Source organism: Archocentrus centrarchus, chromosome 14 (assembly GCF_007364275.1).
Source record: "Archocentrus centrarchus isolate MPI-CPG fArcCen1 chromosome 14, fArcCen1, whole genome shotgun sequence".
NCBI classification, from domain to species: domain Eukaryota; kingdom Metazoa; phylum Chordata; class Actinopteri; order Cichliformes; family Cichlidae; genus Archocentrus; species Archocentrus centrarchus.
This window is the reverse complement of record NC_044359.1, coordinates 29,260,505-29,281,511: the sequence shown is the minus strand read 5'-3', so window position 1 is coordinate 29,281,511 and position 21,007 is coordinate 29,260,505. Positions and strand designations below refer to the sequence as shown.

The following is a 21,007-nucleotide window of genomic DNA, read 5'->3' as shown; positions in this document are numbered from 1 at the left end:
TGCTTGCTCATTACAGATAGCCACAGTTTGCAGTCAGTAAAAGAGTGCAGCCATACATTTGGCAGTAAATTTCATTGGTAGATCAGCAGTGTACGGAGACTCATAGCTGTGATACTACCCATCATAAATCATGCCGGTGGGAGGGTAATGGATTTTACCTGTTATACTAGCTAAAGGCGCAGAGTCAGCCAATATATCAAATCACATCAGTTGAGAAAATCATTAAATCATCTGTTATCTTTCCACACTCTAGCAAAGCGGGGAAGAGCATACAGCAGCATTCTACTGCACAAATTCATGAACGTGATTCACAGCATGTAACAGGTGAAAATTCAGATTCTGCTTTTTTTTTTTTTTTTCAGTTGCTGCAAAACAAGCAACTAGTGCAAAATAGCTTATTTAATTCCTGTATTCTGATGATTTGACTTTTTTTTTCACAACTCTAACCCTTTCATTATGAGTAATTTACTATTATGGCTCAGTTAATTCTGCATGTGAGTCATTTCTGCTGGACCTGTGGAGCGGCCAACTTAAAGAGCAAATGTCACCCAGTCAGTCTCTGAGTTGACTCAGTCAGAAGATAGTCTGTCTCCATGGTAACCAGAGCAGGCGCACATGCTCCGCAACACAATTATATTGTTCTTCATTTTTTATATCTACCTATTTTTTGATTTTTGGGTAATTTTTTTTGCATAATGACAAAAGTGACATAATCAGCCACAAACTCCTTAATCATTTTATTGCTTTTATTTCAAGCCAAATATCATTTTAAAAGTCAGTTTTGATCTACTTCAGTATCTTTCAAAGTAATGCAGTATATTTTGCTTTACAATAAATTGTGACACAATCGCACATAAAAGAAAGCTTGATGTGTTATTTATTTTTTAGCATTAAAAGAACTGAAGAAAAACATAATGGCCACTCCACACTTTATACAATTTTACTGTTAGATTAAGTACTGCATTAACGTTTTTATTAACATTTATCACCACATAATTTCTATTCTATCAAACTCAGCCCTGCTTATATTTCTCTCCCAATATTTATTTACATAATTTCCTTTATAAACACACAGATAACATTTTGTCCTCAGAATGAAAACTGTAACACAATCCTTTATAGTGGTAAAGATACAGTGTCTTGGCTCAGTCATATAAGCTTGGATGGTACCAATTTTTCAGAGGTCACTGTTATGACAGGGTTCAGCAACCAGGGCCTTAGTAAAGCAGGGACTTGTTTCCTTGGGAACAACAGTCAGATTTGAAAAAAACCTGCACACTTTGATTGTAGACATGTAGAAGTTGAAAGTTCTCTTGAATGGGGGGGGTGGGGTGTCAACTGGCTTGTGCACTGTGTGAGGGCTCAGTGTGAGACTCAATCAGACCTTGTAGTTTGATGTTTTAGCTGACAGTGAAGTCTGCTCTATGAGGAACAAGAATCTGGGGAGGGGAGTTGCATTTTTATCTTTAATTGTTTTGTTTTTTTTTTTTTGGGGGGGGGTGGGGGTAAGAGCATTGATGAAATGGGTTAGATTCAGGAGGTAAGGAAGACATCAGAAGGAAAGCAATAGAAGACATTGTCTGTAGACCACCTCGTTGTTTGGTGAATTTCAAGTCTTTTTACAGTTTGATTGTGAAAGCAGCATATTCTCCGACAGCTCCAAGCAATGGACACTCCTTTTAATTATCGCAGAGATATATGTTTGCATATAAAACAGAAACAAAATTTCAAAAGTAACACAACTTCACAATTTAATGCTTCTTATTAAAGACTATACACATGAGGTACTTGCAAAATTTTAGCAGAAAATATTTTAAGGTTTTGTTTTTCTGCCTGCAAGTCAAGGAGTTGTGTAGTTAAGTAGCTCTTCTACAATACAGTTCAGTGAACTTGAACACAAGTGACAATAACCTTCGAGGTGCGAAAGTGAGGATGACTGAGAACCACTTTTCTTCTTCTTTTAGAGACACTCTTATCTATAAAGGTCATTGACAGGTGAAGGAGTATGCTTGGGTGAGCTTCTCCAGCAAATTGTGAGTCTGTGTAATGATGGCCCAAACTGAACAGTCATAAAACATTGAGTCTATAGCCTGGACTTGCACTTACACCTGGCACCCTCGATGGTCCTAATAAGCTGAGGTTGGTCAGGCAGCGTTCTTGCTGTGTGGCAGGTCTTATCCAGACAAACCTTGGGGTTTTCAACTCCACTGCTAAGCAGTTTTTGCTTCGACTGCATTTTTTTGTTGCCAAAGTTAAACATCTTCACAAAACAAACAACAGACACTGGACCCATCGGGCAGTTTGAGGCTCTCTTTGAAAGTCCACCTCCATACTGTGGTACAGGCTGCCTTCAGCATTCGTTTTTCATTTTTTTCTATGTAGGAACCATCTGGACCATTGCGTGATCACAGCATGAGGTTTTGTGGTGAGTGCTGCTTCATGGTAGAGTTAAAGTTGTCTCCTCAGTCAAACAGTGGATGCTTTGATTGTATTGGAAGGATTTCTCATAAGAATATGTGTTGCTATGGATCACCTTCATAAGGGTTGTCTGGCTCCAGTATGCTAATTTGGATGTCTATTTAAATATGGTGCATTTTTTTTAAGGGGATTAGAGTCATGTAGGCCACACACAGCCTCAGTAGTTCTGTCTCCTGGACTTACACAACTTGTTTCTACAGTTGTTACCCAAGCAAGACAGGTTGAAGTTGTCCTGTGGAGCAGCTATGAAAACATATTTTATAGTTCTAACAGTTCAGATGGCAAATGGTAAAAGTTTATGATCAGTGATTCTTTTTAGTTTAATACAGCTGCCACAGCACTTGGTTGTTGACAGGGTGAATTTTAATAACCAAAAAGATTTCATTTTCTGAGCCTCACGCTTTCTGAATATTCCAGTCTTGTAATGTCTAGTGATCTAGTTTAATATATTTCCCCCAGAGCTGGCATTTTTATTGCTGATTTGAGTCATAAAGATGCTAAAATCTTAATTCTGGAAATGACTGAGAAACGTATTTGATTTTAGAGGCAGTTGAACAGGACTCTACAATGACAAAAACATTTATCACATTGGAAGAACTAACCTCTTTGTTCCTCCCTTTGATTTTCTGCTGAATTATGTATCGCGATCTGCCTGAATCGCTTGTAGTCTTACGGGTCTACCATCTGGGATGACAGATGATAACCGCGTTTTTTTGGAGAAAAAGAGCTGAGATGCAGGAAATGTCACTCCTAGTTGTGTTCAGCACATCTAATTTATCAATTTTGCTGCTCAGGTAGTGAATTTCAGTGAGACTTCCAGTAGTCCAAGAAGTTTCACATCCTCCAGTAGTGCAAATCTCCCGGTTTCCCTTTGCCACCACCTCAGAGCACTTTGAGATGAGAAAGGAAATCTGACACTGTCAAGCTTTTGATAAAATATTTGTGCGAAAGCTGAGGGAATGTGAGATAAAACCCCAAAGGCATGGATGGTGTCAATGATTTTCAGTGATAAGAGATTCTTACTGAGGTGATAGCAAACGCATATTTCAGGACCAACTGAATTTTAATGTAAATGTAAACAAAGAAAAAAGAACACCAATTCACTAGACTGTCAGGCATGGTTGCCATCTGGAAGACGGGCATGAGGCCCAACTGGAAAACATTAAGTCATGAGTGTCATCAACCATAACAATCATGTCACTTTCCCAAAACATGGCTTTTCATTGTAGAAGTGGCTGTAATGAGGGGGCGGGGCTACAACCAAACCATTATAAAATCAGCTATGGTTGCCATTTTTACATGCCATATTGTAAACACGCATTTAAACACTTGAATTTAATAGTGAACTTTATAATAGAAATGGAAAACAAGAAGGACTGTGCACACATCGAGTAGGCTAAAGTGAATTCTTCAAAGCACTTTTTATTAATTGGTTTTGCGATTGCAGTATAGACATGTAACCTCATAAGTTAACATATCTTAATGAAAGCCTGTGTTTAATGGAATGGGTGGCAGCAGTGTTGAAACGTTTACTGTGTGATTAAATTCTCCTAAAAATTATATCTCATTTGACGATGTTATCGTGTTAATGTCAGTTCTGGGTATAAGAAAAGTGTCTGGGGTGTATCTGCCGATTACATTTTTTACTTATTCCTGCCTTTTTATACTGCAAGCATGAACTGCAGAAAGCGCACTCGCTCTTCATGCCACATTGACTGCAGGTTCTCCTCGCAAATGTAAAAAGGGACACATCGATTTTTGAGCAATTAGTGCATCAATAACTAGCACTTTCAATTTTAATGTATTCGAAAGGAATTGGATTTTTTTATTGGATTTCTGTGTATTTGTGTTTTGCTGTCTAGCTTTATACTCATTTGCCCTATTCTTGTGTGGAAAATGTAGCATGCAATTCCATTTAAAATAACTCCATTTGCTGTTTTCTGTGTATGCTTCTATCAGCTATCACCCACACTAATTAGGGGTGCATTGAGTTCTCTTGTTCTTTTCCTAATCCCAAACCCACGATGTAGACCCACAGTAGACTGAGCACCTGTGCTCTCTTCTTTTTCTCTTTCAGCTTTGTGGAAATGATTGGAACTATTCTTCTATGTTTGGAGTAACATAATGCATTACTTGCACATAACTTTTCAGTCTAAAAGTGGCACATTTTTCACTGTAACCTTCTTTAAAAATACTTTTATAATTCAAGAAATGCTTTAAAACATCACTGTAGATTTTTGAGAGTATAACCGTCACATGAACCGCTGTTGTCTGATTATTACCTGAGTCATAAGAGCAATATTGATTCATATTCATATTGATCAGTATATTCACATTGATCAGTATATTGAACTTTAGCATCACTGAGACAAACGTAGCACAACAAACGCTACTGGATGCACTGAAATAAATGCGACTTGATTAGTGAGTGCAAACTCACTGATTCAGCACAACAAATGTTTTTAAATGTTTCCACTATTAAGTTTTCTAGAGCAGGGGACCTTGAAACTTAACCCCAGTGATTGCTCCTATTTCAATTACCAATAGGATTCAAACACAGAAACGACACACACACACACACACACACACACACACACACACACACACACACACACACACACACACACACACACACACACACACACACACACACACAGAAAGAAAGCGCAAGAGAGAGAGAGAGAGAGAGAGGAAATAATTATTCTCTAAAATCATTGTAGCATGGAAAAAAAAGACAATTCTTTTGCTAGAGGGAATCAAGATCAAAGAAGACACTAAAATAATGGATCGTAATTGCAGAGTTGAAAGGTTCAAAATCAAACATAATGATTACAGTGTTTGAGCTAGCCAGTAGCAATGGAGTGTGGATAGAAATGTCTATGAAATGTTGTGCACTGTTGTGTGGAAGCTGCACGTGATGATAATGGCAAAGATGCATAATTTGCATGAAAAGAAATTGCCTTTATGACCTCTAGTATGCAAGTGTTCATTGTCAGATACTTCTTGGGGAAACAAACTGGTCAAATATTGAATCTGTCTCAATAGAAAAAATCTTGGCAAGCTAGTAAGGGTGTATTCTTGAGGGTGGATTTTATGCCATGGGTTATTTTAGAGCTATATTGGTTCCCCTCTCAATGTCTAGCTGTGTAATACAAAAATAATGAGTCTCTTAGGCGGTGAGATTTTGTATTACATTTTTATTTGATTATTCAGCTGAAACAATCCACACTGGCCCTAAAGTTTGTTTTGGGTGTAAGCTCACAAGATATAATTTTGTTCTTACATTCATTTTTCCATGAATTTCATAAAGCTGAGATATTCATTGAAGCTCTGAGAACTGAAAAGAAGCCCTGCTTGGATAGTTATGATTGCATTGTTTTTGTTTTTTTTTTAAAAATGCCGTATTTTCTTTTTTTTTTGTTGTTGTTGTCTAATTATTTTGTTGTGCTTCTAGGTCTGCTGTACATTTTGCTAAAACTTATCGACAAAAATAATTAATTTTACAGCCGTAGTTATAATTTAAAAATACAATGTGAGTCCCCCACACACACTTTTCTCCTGCTCCCTGCTTTTCCTTCCTAATGTTTCACTTTGACCTCTGACTTGTTGATGTGAATTCTGTTATTTTTTAATGAAAACTTAGTAAATATTGCTTTATAGAGTTTGTTACAGCGAGCTTATAGCAGAACCCATACAAGTGATTTTTAAATGGAACCAACTTTTTGACACATACTTTCTTTTTCATTTTACAGGCAAATCTTCTGATGACCTAATGGAACTGAATTTACAAGTAATATTGTTTTGGGTCGTGGTGCTGCACTGTGGCTGTGCTGAAGGCAGTATCCTGTACCGGGTCCAGGAGGAGCAACCTCCAAATACTCTTATAGGTAGCCTGGCAGCAGACCAGGGACTGCCAGACTCAGGTCACCTTTACAAGCTAGAGGTGGGTGCCCCTTATCTTCGTGTCGATGGAAAGACAGGGGACATTTTCACCACAGAGATTCCTATTGACAGAGAAACCCTTAGGGACTGTCGCGCCCTGGCTAAGGGTAAACCCTGCTACCTGGAATTTGAAGTATCAGTGACAGATCTGATACAAAACCAGAGCCCACGGCTTATTGAAGGACGCATTGAAGTACAGGACATCAATGACAACACCCCACAATTTCCCTCTTCTGTGCTCACCATCTCAGTCCCTGAGAACACGATCATGGGAGCATTATTCTCCATACCTCTAGCAACAGACAGAGACTCTGACAGGAATGGGGTAGCTGACTATGCGCTGACTGCAGGGCCAGATGCTGCAACCCTATTTGGTTTACAAGTGGCTGATGACAGGGGAGGGAAGCTCCCACAGCTCATTGTCCTGGGCAACCTAGATCGTGAGTTAAAGGATTCGTATGACCTCACCATAAAGGCAGTGGATGGAGGTAACCCTCAACGCTACAGTAGTGCTTTGCTCAGAGTGGTGGTGACTGACGCCAATGATAATGCCCCCAAGTTTGAAAAGTCCACATATGAGGCAGAAGTTTCGGAAAATAGTCCTGTCGGACACTCTGTGTTGCAGGTAATTTAAGAACTTATGTTATATCATCTTGTAGTCTGGATTGCAAACTGAAATTACACCCAACAAATTTTACTGGTAAATGTATAGTTTGAAATTTTGGACTTTATCTTCAGCAGCTTAGAAATATAAAAATAACCAAAATACCTTTAACAATATATTTTTGAAGAGAGTATTACCACAGTTATACAGATAATTAAACTGTAGTTGCAGAAACAGAATTTGAGATAATATTGAGTATAAAATGCTCTGTGCAGGATTTTCTTTGCATACTGCTGTGAATTTGCGCCAATTATCATGAAAGAAATGGCAGCACTAAAAATTTATCATAAACCTACAAATGGAAAAAGAGAAAGGCCAGTGGTGTAACAATCAAAAAAGAAAGGAAAGGCAATAGCAAAAATATGCCTAAATAAAGTTGTCTACATGCTGTGCTTTGAAGTAATCAGACCCATGCTGAATCCTTTATTAATTCATTCAATGACCAATTATTAGTGAAGAAAGCCCTACACTGAATTTCTTTACATATAACACCAAATTGTTGCACATAATCAATTAATGCCTTTAACCAAAGAATATGTTTTGATTGCAGGTTAAAGCAAATGACTCTGACATGGGCCCCAATGGAGAAATTGAGTACACCCTTCACCAGGCAATAGACCCAGTGCCGAAACTCTTACGAATTGATCGGTCCACTGGCATTATCTATGTCAAAGGATCACTGGACAGGGAGGAAATCAGCAGCTTGTCCTTCTATGTGGTGGCAAGGGATAAAGGCCCTCAACCTAAAAGCTCTAAGACATTTGTGACCATTGAGGTGACTGATCAAAATGACAACGCTCCAGCTGTGGAGATTCGTGGGATTGGTCTTGTGACTCACAGTGAAGGAGTGGCTAATATTTCCGAAGACATGCCAGTGGGAACAGCTGTTGCTTTAGTTCAAGTATCTGACAAAGATGAGGGAGAGAATGCTGTGGTCACTTGTGTGGTAGCAGGAGACGTACCATTCCAGCTTCGCCCTGCCAGTGACTCGACCAGCGACAACAAGAGGAAATATTTCCTACAGACCACCACTCCTCTTGACTATGAAAGGGTTAGGGATTACCGAGTAGAGATCGTGGCTGTAGATTCTGGAAACCCAGCCCTCTCTAGTACAAACTCTTTAAAGGTGCAGGTGACTGATGTGAATGATAACTCTCCAATATTTTCCCCTACCCTGTTTGAGGTTGATTTTGCTGAAGAAAACCAACCAGGAGAAAAAATTTTGGATGTTATAGCTACAGATGCTGACAGTGGCACTAATGCTGAACTTCTATATAATATTTTGCCAGACTCATCCATCAAAGGCTTGTTTGAGATTGATCCAAATACAGGCGAAGTAAGAGCCAAAAGCTCTCTTGATCGTGAGCACAAAGAACAGTACGAGTTTCGGGTCACTGCAGCAGATAAAGGGTCTCCTGTCCATAAAGGAACAGCAACTGTTGTAATTAAAGTCATAGACCGCAATGACAATGACCCCAAGTTCATGCTTAGTGGCTACAGTTTTTCAGTTTTGGAAAACATGCCACCCCTCAGTCCAGTTGGTATGGTGACAGTCCTAGATATGGACAAAGGTGAGAATGCTCGTGTTCACCTCTCTGTTGAACCTGATGAAGGGAAGTTTGTTGTTCAAAATGGAACAGGTACCATTCTTTCAAGCATCTCTTTTGACAGGGAAAAAGAAAGCAGCTATAATTTCCGTCTAAAAGCGGTGGATGGAGGAGACCCACCCAGGTCTTCATATGTGGGTGTTACTATCAATGTACTAGATGAAAATGACAATGATCCTGTGATAACTAAGCCCTCCAACTCCTCCTTCAGGCGCTTATCACCTCTAGCTTCCCCAGATAGCCATGTTGAAGTAGTGGAAGCTGAGGACCTGGACAATGGGCTTAATGCAGAGCTGGTCTTCAGTATTGCTGGTGGAAACCCTTATCAGTTATTCCGCATCTCCCCCTCAAGTGGAGAGATCACTCTGGCAAAGGAGATGACACGCAAACATGGTGGATTGCATCGCTTAGTGGTGCGAGTGAGTGACAAGGGGAAGCCTGCCCGCCATGCCACTGCCCTGGTCCACATCTATGTCAATGAAACCATTTCAAATGTCAGCTTAGTAGAAGCCTTAGTTGGACATAGTCTTTACACTCCGCTGGACAGGGACATTGCTGGTGATCCTGACAATGGTTTTGCTGCACAGCGTAGTAATATTTTGTTTGGAAGCCTTGCTGGTGTAGCAGGTGTTGTAATGTTGATCTTGGTGGTGGTATTTATTCGACATCGCATCCAAAGAGAGACCAAGAGCGGATATCAAGCTGGCAAAAAGGAAACCAAGGACTTGTATGCACCCAAGCAGGCACCAAAAAACACCAAAGGCAAACGAGGACGGAAAGGTAAACCCCAAAAGTCTCCAAAACCACTTGGGGAAGAAGAAGAGGTCAGTCTTCAAAAAAGTCTCAAGTTCAACCTTGATGGAGTCAGTGATAGCCCCAGGATACACCTGCCTTTAACATATTCGCCAGGAAGCCCTGATATAGGCAGACACTACCGTTCAAACTCCCCTTTACCCTCCATCCAGCTGCAAGCCCAGTCACCTTCTGCCTCACAGAAGCATCAGGCCGTCCAGGACCTTCCTGCCACCAACACCTTTGTAGGAACAGGCGGAGATGACAATTCTACTGGCTCAGACCAGTACTCAGATTACAGCTACAAGACCAGCCAGCCGAAGTATAACAACAAACAGGTACAGTCAACTCTAGCATACAGTATGGTCTGTCTGAGCAGTGCATATTTTATTCTTAACATGTGCAGTGCTGAAACATATCATGGATCCATCAAGTCTCATTTAAGACTACTTTATCATTTATAGTAATTTGGTATGATTTACTTTGACAATAACAGTCACAAATTTGAATTATGTGTATGGCATTTTTGTCACTGTGCCATCTATCTGGATTGTAAAAATGTAAAATGATACTTAAAAATGTAATACAAATTTGTTACTGGCAGTTTTATTCGGTGCATAACTGTAAACTATCTGAGATGATAGATAGATAGATGATAGAAGAACAGACCAAATACAGTACTACTCCGATACTGAAATATTCTCTTAAATTCTAGCTGCCGCTAATAAAATCTGTAGCAACATGAACAATAAATTTCCTCTGGAAACAATTTAAAAAATGAAATATACCACCAATTGTTTTTCTTACTAATAATAACTGTTTGTTTTGGTTCTCTGGGTTAGACAAAGGCTACACAAAGAAAGTTGCTGCAAGTTTTTGTTCAGTTGTTGCAGTATTAAAAAACTTGAGATTTAGCAACATTTATGTTATTATTTTTTAGGGTAGGTTGGCAGAAGAGTTTAGCAGGGAAGGTCTGTTCTCAGTTACTTACTTCTGCTCTTCTGCTTGACCTCTAGTGTGCTGCAGTGATCTCTGCAGGTCACTTGCTCTTATCTCCCTGCTCCTTATGCTCTTATCTCCTCTTATCTGTACAACATTTGGGCTTGAATCACCATGGAAACAGAAATATTAATAGACTCAGAAAGGATTACGAACAGGAAGATTTAGAGTGTGGGGCTAGAAAGCTAGTGTGTCTCTAGGTTTCTGTGTCATCTGCAACTGTGTAAATGTGTGTCTTGGACTACACAAGCATAAATGTACTTGTGTAGTCCACGGAGGAGGGGATAAGGCAGATTATCATTATCCTTATATAGTAGAACATTCTTTATAATACAGCAAAATGTCCAGATGTCATGATCCCACCAGTTAAACAGCCATGCTTGAGCTGCTGAAACAGTGCTTTTTATTTATGTATTTTTTTTTTTAGTAAAATGTGAGCTCAGCTCACATTTAACACGGGGAAAAAAACCCACCTAGTGTCAGTAAGAGGTAAAATCTTTATCACACAACTTCAAAGAATACCCAGATCCAAAGACAGCCTTGTACGGGGGACATTCCATCACAAACAACCACATTCAAAAAGGCAGGGTATGAATAGCAACCCAACATGACGGATACCTCTGAACTGCACTGAGTGAAAAGTGACATATTTTTGAAACTCACACCAGCTAGATCTAACAATACTTTATTCATATCGTTACTGTGGTATTCAAAGGACGGCCATTATTTAGTGCTGAAAATATTTGACATTGATGTAAACAATTTACTTTCAACCAGGATGAGTTGACATGAGCTTTCAAGACACTTCCTACATTTCAGTGTCACACGTACAAAACAGTTTGACATTCTCCAAGGCTTTGCAGATAACGTTTGCCACATAAAAATTAGCAAAAATAGAAGGGGAAAACATGCCGCTGAGTTCTGAACATGTGTAGGTGACACATTTTCTGTGGAGATATCTTCAGAGCCAGTCTCACAGTTGGCTGGTTGGTAGTTTCAGCAGATGCTAGTTGACAGCTTAGGTGATCACAAGCCTTTGTGGGTGGAGTCAGTTTAGAGAACAGTCACCACTGTCTTCTTGATGGACAACATAAGGGACCAAATTGACTGCAAGCCACAGGGTGTGTCTCAGTATTTGTGTGTAGTGCCAATCTCTGTGTTTGTGTGTAGATTTGCTCTTAGTTTAAGAGTGTTAATTGTATCTGGCACAGATGTAAGCTCTCAGCATTTGACAGTATTTTGTGTGGTTTCTCAATATGATAACATAAATACATATGCAACATGACTCAAGTGAGTGACAGGCTGTTTAAAAACATGGACAGATGTTGAAGCTCATGTGACATACCTCAGCAGATGTTGTCTCGTGTATTGCATCCCCTCTCACATCAGGAAGAACAGATTGACCAAAATATATAATTAAAGCAACTGCCAAGTGATGTGACAGATCTAGAGTGGTGCCCTTGTTTTAATTAACTGTGTTACACTCGACAATAGTTTTTGTTTGTGTTTCCTGAATGGTCAGATGTCTATTTTTTTTTTTTACTAAATTTGAAGATATTAAGTCTGAAAGTTCCAGCTTGCATGTTCATGGGTTATGAGCATATGAATATAATAAGCATTTAGTGATCATTTTTGTTTAAAGCAGTATCTTCATGCTTTAAGCTTTAATTAGAGACAGTTTCACAAATCTATTGTCAGGTGGTATCTGGGCGGAAATTAAACAAGCTGATCGAAAGATCTGATCTAAACACCCGCGCGTGTGTGTCTGAGTGTGTGTGTGTTTGTAGGCTCTAGTACATGTCTTTGTGAGCAGTAGTTAAGGTATTAGACATTGATGCTTAGGTTACCAGTGTATGTATTGTATTGTATTGGTGTTAACATTCTAATATTTATTTGTATATAAATATTGTCCTCTCATTTATGTAGCTGGTCATTATAAGATGAATAGTTTGTCTTTTCTCTTTTTAATTGATCAGAAACATCTCCACCTGTAAATGCTGTTTTAATGAACAGCCCAAGACTGGAGTAGAAATTTAAAGTACTATATTACTCAAGAAAGGCATATTGAACTCCAACAGAGGTTTCAGATGTGTTAATTAGATCATAGTATTATCTAAGCATGTGCCAGCTTTATGTGCAAAGTAATATTGTCTAGTTTCCTACACAGGAGCTAGTATTGCTATCAGTTCAGAAACATTTTGATCTTTTCCCAAGACTCTGTAGAGAATTTTTCAGTCGTCTAATTGTTTTAGATTAACCCACTTTACAGAAGAAAAGGAAGGGGAGGGGGGAAAGGGGGGAAAAAAAAAAGGGGGAAAAAAAAAAAAGAAGGAGGGGAGAGGAAGGGGAAGGAAAAAAAAAAAAAAAAAAAAAAAAAAAAAAAAAAAAAAAAAAACAAAAAAAAAAAAAAAAAAAAACAAAAAAAACCCCCCCCCCCCCCCCCCCCCCCCCCCCCCCCCCAAAAAAAAAAATCACATTCAAATCTTTTTTTTTTTTTTTAAATGAGAAGGAAATTCTGGCAAGAGACACCAAATCCACTAATCACATTTGCAACTGTGTATTTCATATGTCTAGAACCAATAAAATTCAGTACCATGGACAGTGCTTTTGCTGCCAACTAGCTCCAAAGCTTCTGTGCATGTGGAGAACCATTGCATAAGTGGTGGAAAAAAAGATGATGGGCCTTTGTGACAGTAAAAATGTCGTTCCTCTGTTGTCCTTTGTCAACATCCTTTATAATATTCATTTGAAATGCTAAATTTGATTTTTTTGAGAAATGAAAAGTATTGAGCACTAATGTAATATCATAGAAACCCAAAATGTTTCTATAGTAGATTCAAACAAACATGCAGGACACTTCACATAATGGGGTGTTATAGTCACCATTGGGGAATAGGAATAGAGGTCCTCACACTTTCTGCCTGCACCTGTTTGGGTAATATTGTAATTAGAGTAGGAACACTGGGAATTTTTCTCAGGGTCTAGGCAAGTTAAACCATTTTCAGATGTATGTCACAATTTTATTCTTGGGCCTGGGTAGGTATTTACATAGCAATATCTTGTACCGAGTAAGTGAATAATATATAATATGGCACATGCAGTTACTAACCATAGACATAGTGGTTCCTGGATTCTTATTGAAAAGTAATTTTATATTAGATCAACACTATATTATTATTTCAAATAAGTGTGTTTTAATGATTTTAATGTCAAGTTAAACGAAATGAACAGTATTAGTCACCACATAAAAATAACTAAGCAAATGCTGCTACACAGTTGTATTTTGAAAATAAAACATAGTAAGCTGTGCATTTCCAACACAAAGTAACTCGAGGTTGCACCTTTTGTAGTTTACCCCTTCATCACCTTTGAATGTGTGATATTGCATGATGGTTGCTAGAGAAACCAGTGACTCACATTAGCCATTAGAGCTGATAATTAGCCCTGTTGGGTCCAAGAGCTGGCACCTTTTTTCACACTTCATGTAATGAGAATCTTACGTATGAACAAAAAGCAAAATGAGTAACATGAAACACTGAAAATCATGTGTTACAATCATTAGTGCATCACTGTAAATGCATTTTCTTATATTCACTCATGCTGATGAAATGCTCTTTTCATCCATAGAAGATGAGTGTTGTCCAACTCTGGCTTACTTGTTCATTTCCATACTCGTCTGCGGTAGAGGGTAGCAAAGTGAGTCAGTGTGAGTCTTAATTAACCTGCTTCTTTGTTAAGCGGGGCCCACACTTTGTGAACTTTAGGCATCCCTTTGAGCTGGGATTAGCCCGATTTAGTCCAATGCTGCTATTTGAAGTCAGCCGAGGTATATTACAGATGAGGCTGGAAGCACAATTTGCACTTGTTCTGTGAGATTGTGACACATTGGCCCTCATTTACAAATATGCGTGTGGAAATGTTCTTACCCTGCACAATAAACAACTACGTACACAAAATTACCATTGGTTTTATGAAACATGCACACTGGCCTATTTCATTCTAGTAAAAAAAAAAAAATTTTACAGAACACAAGAAAAAGAAGAAAACTGAGATGTGAAACTCATTGCAATGAAGTACATAAATAAATAAAATAATTGGGTAATGCCAAGAAATTAGACTAAGAAATTAGACTGTGAATGCAATGATCTAAGTAATGATTAATAAAAGATGAGATAATTTAAGATAAAATGAGATAAGAAATACTGGAATATTTTAAAGTAAAAGGTTAAAGCCTACAGCTTTCCATTTAATATACTGCTCAAAAAATGAAAGGATCACTTTTTAATCAGGGTATAGAATTGAGTCAATTAAAACCCTGGGATATTGATCTGGCCAGTTAAGTAGCAGAGGGGGCTGTTAATCGGTTTCAGCTGCTTTGCTGTTAATGAAATTGACAACAGGTGCACTAGAGGGGAGACAACCCCCAAACAGAAATGGTTTTACAGGTGGACGCCACTGATATTTTCACTTCTCATCTTTTCTTTTTTTTTGTTTTTGTTTTGTTTTGTTTTTCACTGTTGCATTTGGCTGGGTTCAGTGTCACTACTGGTAGTATGAGGCGATACCTGGACCCCTACAGAGATTGCAGTTAGTGGTACATTAGTACGTGCCATTGCTAGAAGGTTTGCTGCTCCTCCCAGCACAGTCTCAAGAGCATGGAGGAGATTCCAGAAGAAAGGCACTTACTGTGGGAGAGCTGTACAGGGATGTAAAAGGTCCTTAACCCATCAGAAGGACCGGTATCTGCTCCTTTATTGAAAAAGGAACAGGATGAGCACTGCCCGAGCTGTACAAAATAACCTTGAGCAGGCCACTGGTGTGAATGTCTCTGACTAAACATTTAGAAATCAGGGTGACCTGAGAGGCAGGCATCTTCTAGTGAGCCCTGTGCTCACTGCCTGACACAGTGGAGCCCAATTGTCATTTGCCATAGAATACCAGAATTGGCAGGTTCAACACTGGCACCCTGTGCTTTTCACAGATGAGAACAGGTTCACCCTGAGCACATGTAACAGACATGAAATGTCTGGAGAAACAGTGGAGAATGTTATGCTGCTTGCCACATTGATGGTCTGGGGAGGCATATCCATGGAGGAATGCACAGACCTCTACAGGCTAGGACAAGGCACCTTGACTGCTATTAGGTATTGGGATAAAATCCTTGGACCCACTGTCAAACTCTATGCTGGTGCAGTGGGTCCTTGGTTCCTCATGGTGCACGACAGTGCCTGACCTCATGTAGAGAGAACATGCAGCGAGTTCCTGGAGGATGAAGGAACTGATACCACTGACAGGCCCCACACTCACCTGAACTAAAGCCAATACAACACCTCTGGGCGATTATGTTTTGGTTTACCTGACATGGTCAGATTGCACCCCAAACTGTCCAGGAACTCAGTGATGCCCCAGTTAATGCACACAATCATGTGGGCGATGTGGCATCCTTTCATTCTTAAAACATTACCCATTCCATATCAGTATAGAGATCCAGAATTATTTTTCTTAACCACCTTTGGTGGTGTCTCCTATTGAGACTTGGGGAACATATGCAGCACAGATGTTCCTGTATACTATCCCAGCCACTTGGTTGTGCCTCTCAGTATACGCTATCCCAACTTGCATCTTACATCCTGTTACTATGTGCTGGATAGTCTCTGGGGCACCTTTGCACAGTCTGCAACTTGGATCCTGGTGGCTGTGGTAGACTCCTGCCTATCTGGATCGGGTGCTTAGGGCCTGTTCTTGTGCTGCTATGATCAGAGCCTCTGCACTGCCCTTTATGCTGCCCTTTTCTAGCCACTCGTAGGATTTCTTGATGTCAGCAGCTTCCTCTATTTGTTGATGTACAATCCATGCAGGGGCTTGGTTGTCCATGACAGTTTCTTCTCATATTCCTGATCACCATCTGTCTTCAGATGCCTATGGCATGCCCTATGTTTCATCCTGAATTGTGACTTTGACACTCACTAATTCTTGCCCTCTCTCTTTCCATTGGTCATAGAACCTCAGGATGTTCTTCGGATGGAGACTACAATGCATTGTGAGGAGTTTTTGTGTCTTGACATCAGTGGCATCAATCTCCTCACGTAGCCAGTTTATTATTCCAGCTGGCTTCTCAGCATCTGTTGTACCATCTGGAGGTATTTGGCTGTGGCTGACCTTTGTGCATCTTTATCAAGGTTTCTTTTGGTCTGTGGGATATCCAGGTGCTTGTAGCTGGTGTGTATATCTTCTATTCTGCCTTCTGGTAGCTTCACCACTTCAGTCCAGCTCTTCCCTCTCTTTGCAATCACTGGGCCATACTTATCCAGTCAGAATGATATCCCATTGTCCTCGCTGTCTTCTTGCGCTCCAAGATTGTGTTAAACAGTCTGTGAAAATTTCCACTGCTCTCTCTCATAGACATACCACCATACCTCTACAAGTATGTCATCTGGACCAATAGCCTTTCCACCCTTCATCCTCTTCATGGCTGTCCTCCTTTCTAATCATCTACACCTCCTGATTCACTAACGTTCTCCTTCTGTCCTCTTCTTTGATTACCTATATTCATCAGCTCCTCACGGTACTCTTTCAATCATCTTAACACACTCTCTTCACTTGTTAGCACATTTCCATCGCTATCCTTAACCATCCTAACCTACTTCACATCCTTTACAGCTCAATCACCACATTTTTCTTTTCCTTTGCCACCTCTCTATTTGCTGTAAATCTAACCTTCCAATACTCCTGTCTACTTTCTTAATTTCCTTGACTATCCTCTTGTTAACCTCTTCCTTTAAATAGTTTCCTGTACTTTCTCATTCCACCACCAAGTCTCCCTGTCTTTTTTTCCCTCTGTCCAGAGGATACACCAAACACCTTCTTGACAGTTTCCCTCAGCACTGCAGCTGTACTTTTCCAGTCACCTGGTAACTCTTCCCTACTACCCAGAACCTGCCTCAACTCCTTCATGAACTCTGTGCGACATTCTTCCTTGTTCAACTTCTAGCACTTAATCCTTACTAGTGCCTGCACTTGCTTCCTCTTCTTGTCATCCAAATTCATCCTACATGCTACCATCCAATGCTGCCTAGCTACATTCTGCCCTGACACCACTTTGCAGCCTACTATCTGTTGTTCCTCCCTCTGCTTAAAGTATGTGCTCATCACAAATCCACCACCTTCTGCCCTTCTGTATTTCTTTCCTTAACACCATACTTCCTTGTCACCTCTGTTTCCTTCACCTTTATGTCCATTAAAGTCTGCTCCAATCATTAATCCCTCCCCCTGAGGACACTATCACTTAATCCAGCTTACTCCAGAATTTCTCCTTCTCTTCTAACTGACATCTGACTTTTGGAGCAATTATGCACTGACAAGATTCAAAATCATGCCTTTGATTTCCAATTTCCACCTCCTGTTGGACATTGTCTTCACCTCCACAATTCACCGACCTCCACTTCACCAACACTCTTCATCAAGTTCCAGATTACCCCAACTCCATTTCTCTTCCTATCTACGCCATGGTAGAACAGCTTGAATCCACCTCCAGTGCGCCTGGTCTGGCTTCCCATCCACCTGGTCTCCTGCACACACAATAGCTACCTTCCTTCTCACCATCATATTAGCCAACTGTCTCACTTTTCCACTGTGTGTGTGTGTGTGTGTGTGTGTGTGTGTGTGTGTGTGTGTGTGTGTGTGTGTGTGTGTGTGTGTGTGTGTGTGTGTGTGTGTGTGTGTGTGTGTGTGCGTGCGTGAATGATGATTTTTTTCTGAGGCTTTGCTGCAGAAGTGGAGAAAACTGTGGCCAAAGCTAAAAGCTGCCCATGACAGAGGAAATAAAGCCATTCTGAAGTATGACAAGTTAATCATTCTGCCTCGAAACAACAATGGGGTGGAATTGTCATGTACCCCCATCCTTTTTTGACTTCTTTTATGTTTTGTTTTATTTCTGTTCAGTCATGTTGGCTCCAATATGTTATGGGTGTCAATGTAAATAATGCTTCTGTGTTATCAAGCCTGTCTGAAAAGGGCTTGATTATTGCACATTTAAATATATGCAGTTTAAGAATTAACAGTGATGAAGTCACTGGTATCTGTCATTCAAATAATATTTATATCACAGCTCTTTCTGATACACATGTTGATTCAAGCTGCAACGATTCTGAGCTGGCCATAAGTGGCTACAAGTTGTACTGCACAGACAGAAATAAGTTTGGTGGAAGCTTTTTATCTTTTTAAGCCCATTTTAATAAGATATTGTTACAGACTACCTAATGCTAATAAACAGTATTTTGAAACTGTATGTATAATGATGGGAAAAGTAACAGAAGGGAATTTGGACATTTTTCTTCTTCTTGACCTAAGTATTAATTGGTTTCATAAGAACTCTTCATTAAGCAAAAACTTTATCTAATTGGCAGAGATTTGTATGTAACCTTTCTCAAACTGTGACATGGCCAACAAGACTTTCTGTAAATAATCATGGTAATGATTTTTCTACATGTATTGATCACATATTTGCAAATATTAGAGAATTATGCTCAGGGGCTGTATCCGTGGCAGTTGGGTTCAACATTTATAATTTGATAGCTGAAACTTGGAAGACAACATTACTAAAACCTGGAAGTAGAATTGCTTTTTGTATATCATATAGAAATTTGAATGTGAATTTATTTTTGAATGATCTTAAAAGTCTAAATTGGTCATAAGTGTGTTGGGAAAATCATGCAAATAGGACATAAAAATATTTATGGATAATGTAATGACTCTGTTAAACAAACATTCTCCACTTAGGAAGCGCTCAATGAAGAGATGTAAAGCGCTCTGTCTTGATGGTGAATTAAGATTTCCCATGCTACAGTACATAGTAATAAGGCTAAAGTGATGTTTCAGAAGTCACGTCACATTCCTGACAGAAGATGCCACTGTAGATTAAGAAATATGACAACTAAACTTAGTTATAGCAAAATGAGGCAATAATTTCAACAAAACAATTCTGTAAATGACAGTAAGAGTTCATGGAAAATTATAAATATGCAGGAAATCATTTCTGTTTAATAAGTATATAGAGAGTGGTGGTCTATGTGTCACCAAACTAGACGATTTAGCTAATTATTTTAAAAAATATTTGTTGGTAAAGTTGACTACTTAAAATCATTTATGTCAGCTTATGATGTTAACCCAATGTGTAAACCTATCATGGAAAATATAATGAAAGCTAAAACATGATGTTTTGCATTTAATCAGAATATTCAAGAGTCTGTACAAAAATGTTACCCTGTGTGTGCATTGACAGCTTTGATGGAAACAGATTAAAGTTACAGTGTATAAAATTTTCACTGTTAGATGTCAGTAAATTGCAGATTGCAGTCGACTGAATTTTGTTTTCTTACCTTCCCAATTCAAGTGCATTATAATAGCTATGGTGGCTGCCAAGACAGATCAAAAACATTAGACTGTATCCCATAATGACTGTGGCCAGCCAGCATATTTCTACTGCTATTTTGTGTAAAAAAAAAAAAGAATTTTTGCACACCCTATATTTTAACATATTTGAATAACATCAACACTTTAACACTATCAACAAAATCAGGAAATAAGATACACCTACACCTAAACAAGTCAGTTACTGGTCAGTTAAATATTATTGTGGTATTTCACATTTTTGCCCCCAAGTTGCCTCAAAAACTCTGGGCGTCATTCATTTGTAGTGAGTGTATTCACATAACAGAGTGACTCTGGCCCGATCCACCCTGGAGTTTTTCCCTATCTGTGTAGGCTGTCAGTCCTCTGTTTACCTCAGCTGTCAGTGCTAGGTGAGAAGTGTCCACCTGTATTTACTCTGGAAGAGAAGTAAAACTTTATGAAAGGAGTCCAACACAAGATGATGAGTGAAGCTCGCTTCTGACCGATGACAGCAATACTGAGGTGAGTTGTTGAAGCTATCTAAACTTTTCTGTCAGTAAGTGCTGCTGTTTTTGCCCCTGTTAGCTGCTGTTAGTGAAAATTTGTTGGATTATGAAGTTTATTGAATAAACTCTCATACTATGTGAAACTATAATCAAACTGTTTATCGGAAGGAGAGTGTAATTTTGAGGACGCTCAAGCCTAACATTGGGTTGCATAATGTTAGCTTATAACCAGTTGTTGTTTGTTCGGGAATATGTTTATGCACATTTTTGTGTGTTAAAACCCTGACTTCAGTGGTGAGGAGGAAGCGATTGACATTTTATTAAGAAGGTCTGTGGCGCTATCTCTTTCCTTCACATTTTCGCTTCTTTGGTGAAGGGGACTTGTTCTCAGATGATAAAACATAGGTATGATCCTTCAGGTGCAGGCACGAATTTAATACCTACAACTACTCGTCTCCTCCCGTCTCTAGCCACATACGTAAAACATGAAAGAAGACGTCCTTGCCGACCACTGTATTCAAATATGGTTGGGGAACATGGCAGCTTTCACAAACCTGCATCCACTCCTGTGTATGTTTACTGGATTAATTATAAGTTTATGAAAATGCATAATTTTGTTGGAAGACATA

The 21,007-nt window shown here is 39.2% G+C and overlaps 1 protein-coding gene across 1 annotated transcript in view; it reads left to right on the top strand.

The window, feature by feature from the left end:
- The first annotated feature begins 6,250 nt into the window (after nucleotides 1–6,250).
- pcdh1a (protocadherin 1a) overlaps nucleotides 6,251–21,007 on the top strand; it is an 83,795-nt gene continuing 69,038 nt past the window's right edge. The window contains exons 1-2 of the mRNA XM_030747262.1: nucleotides 6,251–7,045; nucleotides 7,635–9,821. Of these exons, the coding sequence (XP_030603122.1) occupies nucleotides 6,251–7,045; nucleotides 7,635–9,821 (2,982 nt within the window). The remainder of the gene's footprint in view (nucleotides 7,046–7,634; nucleotides 9,822–21,007) is intronic.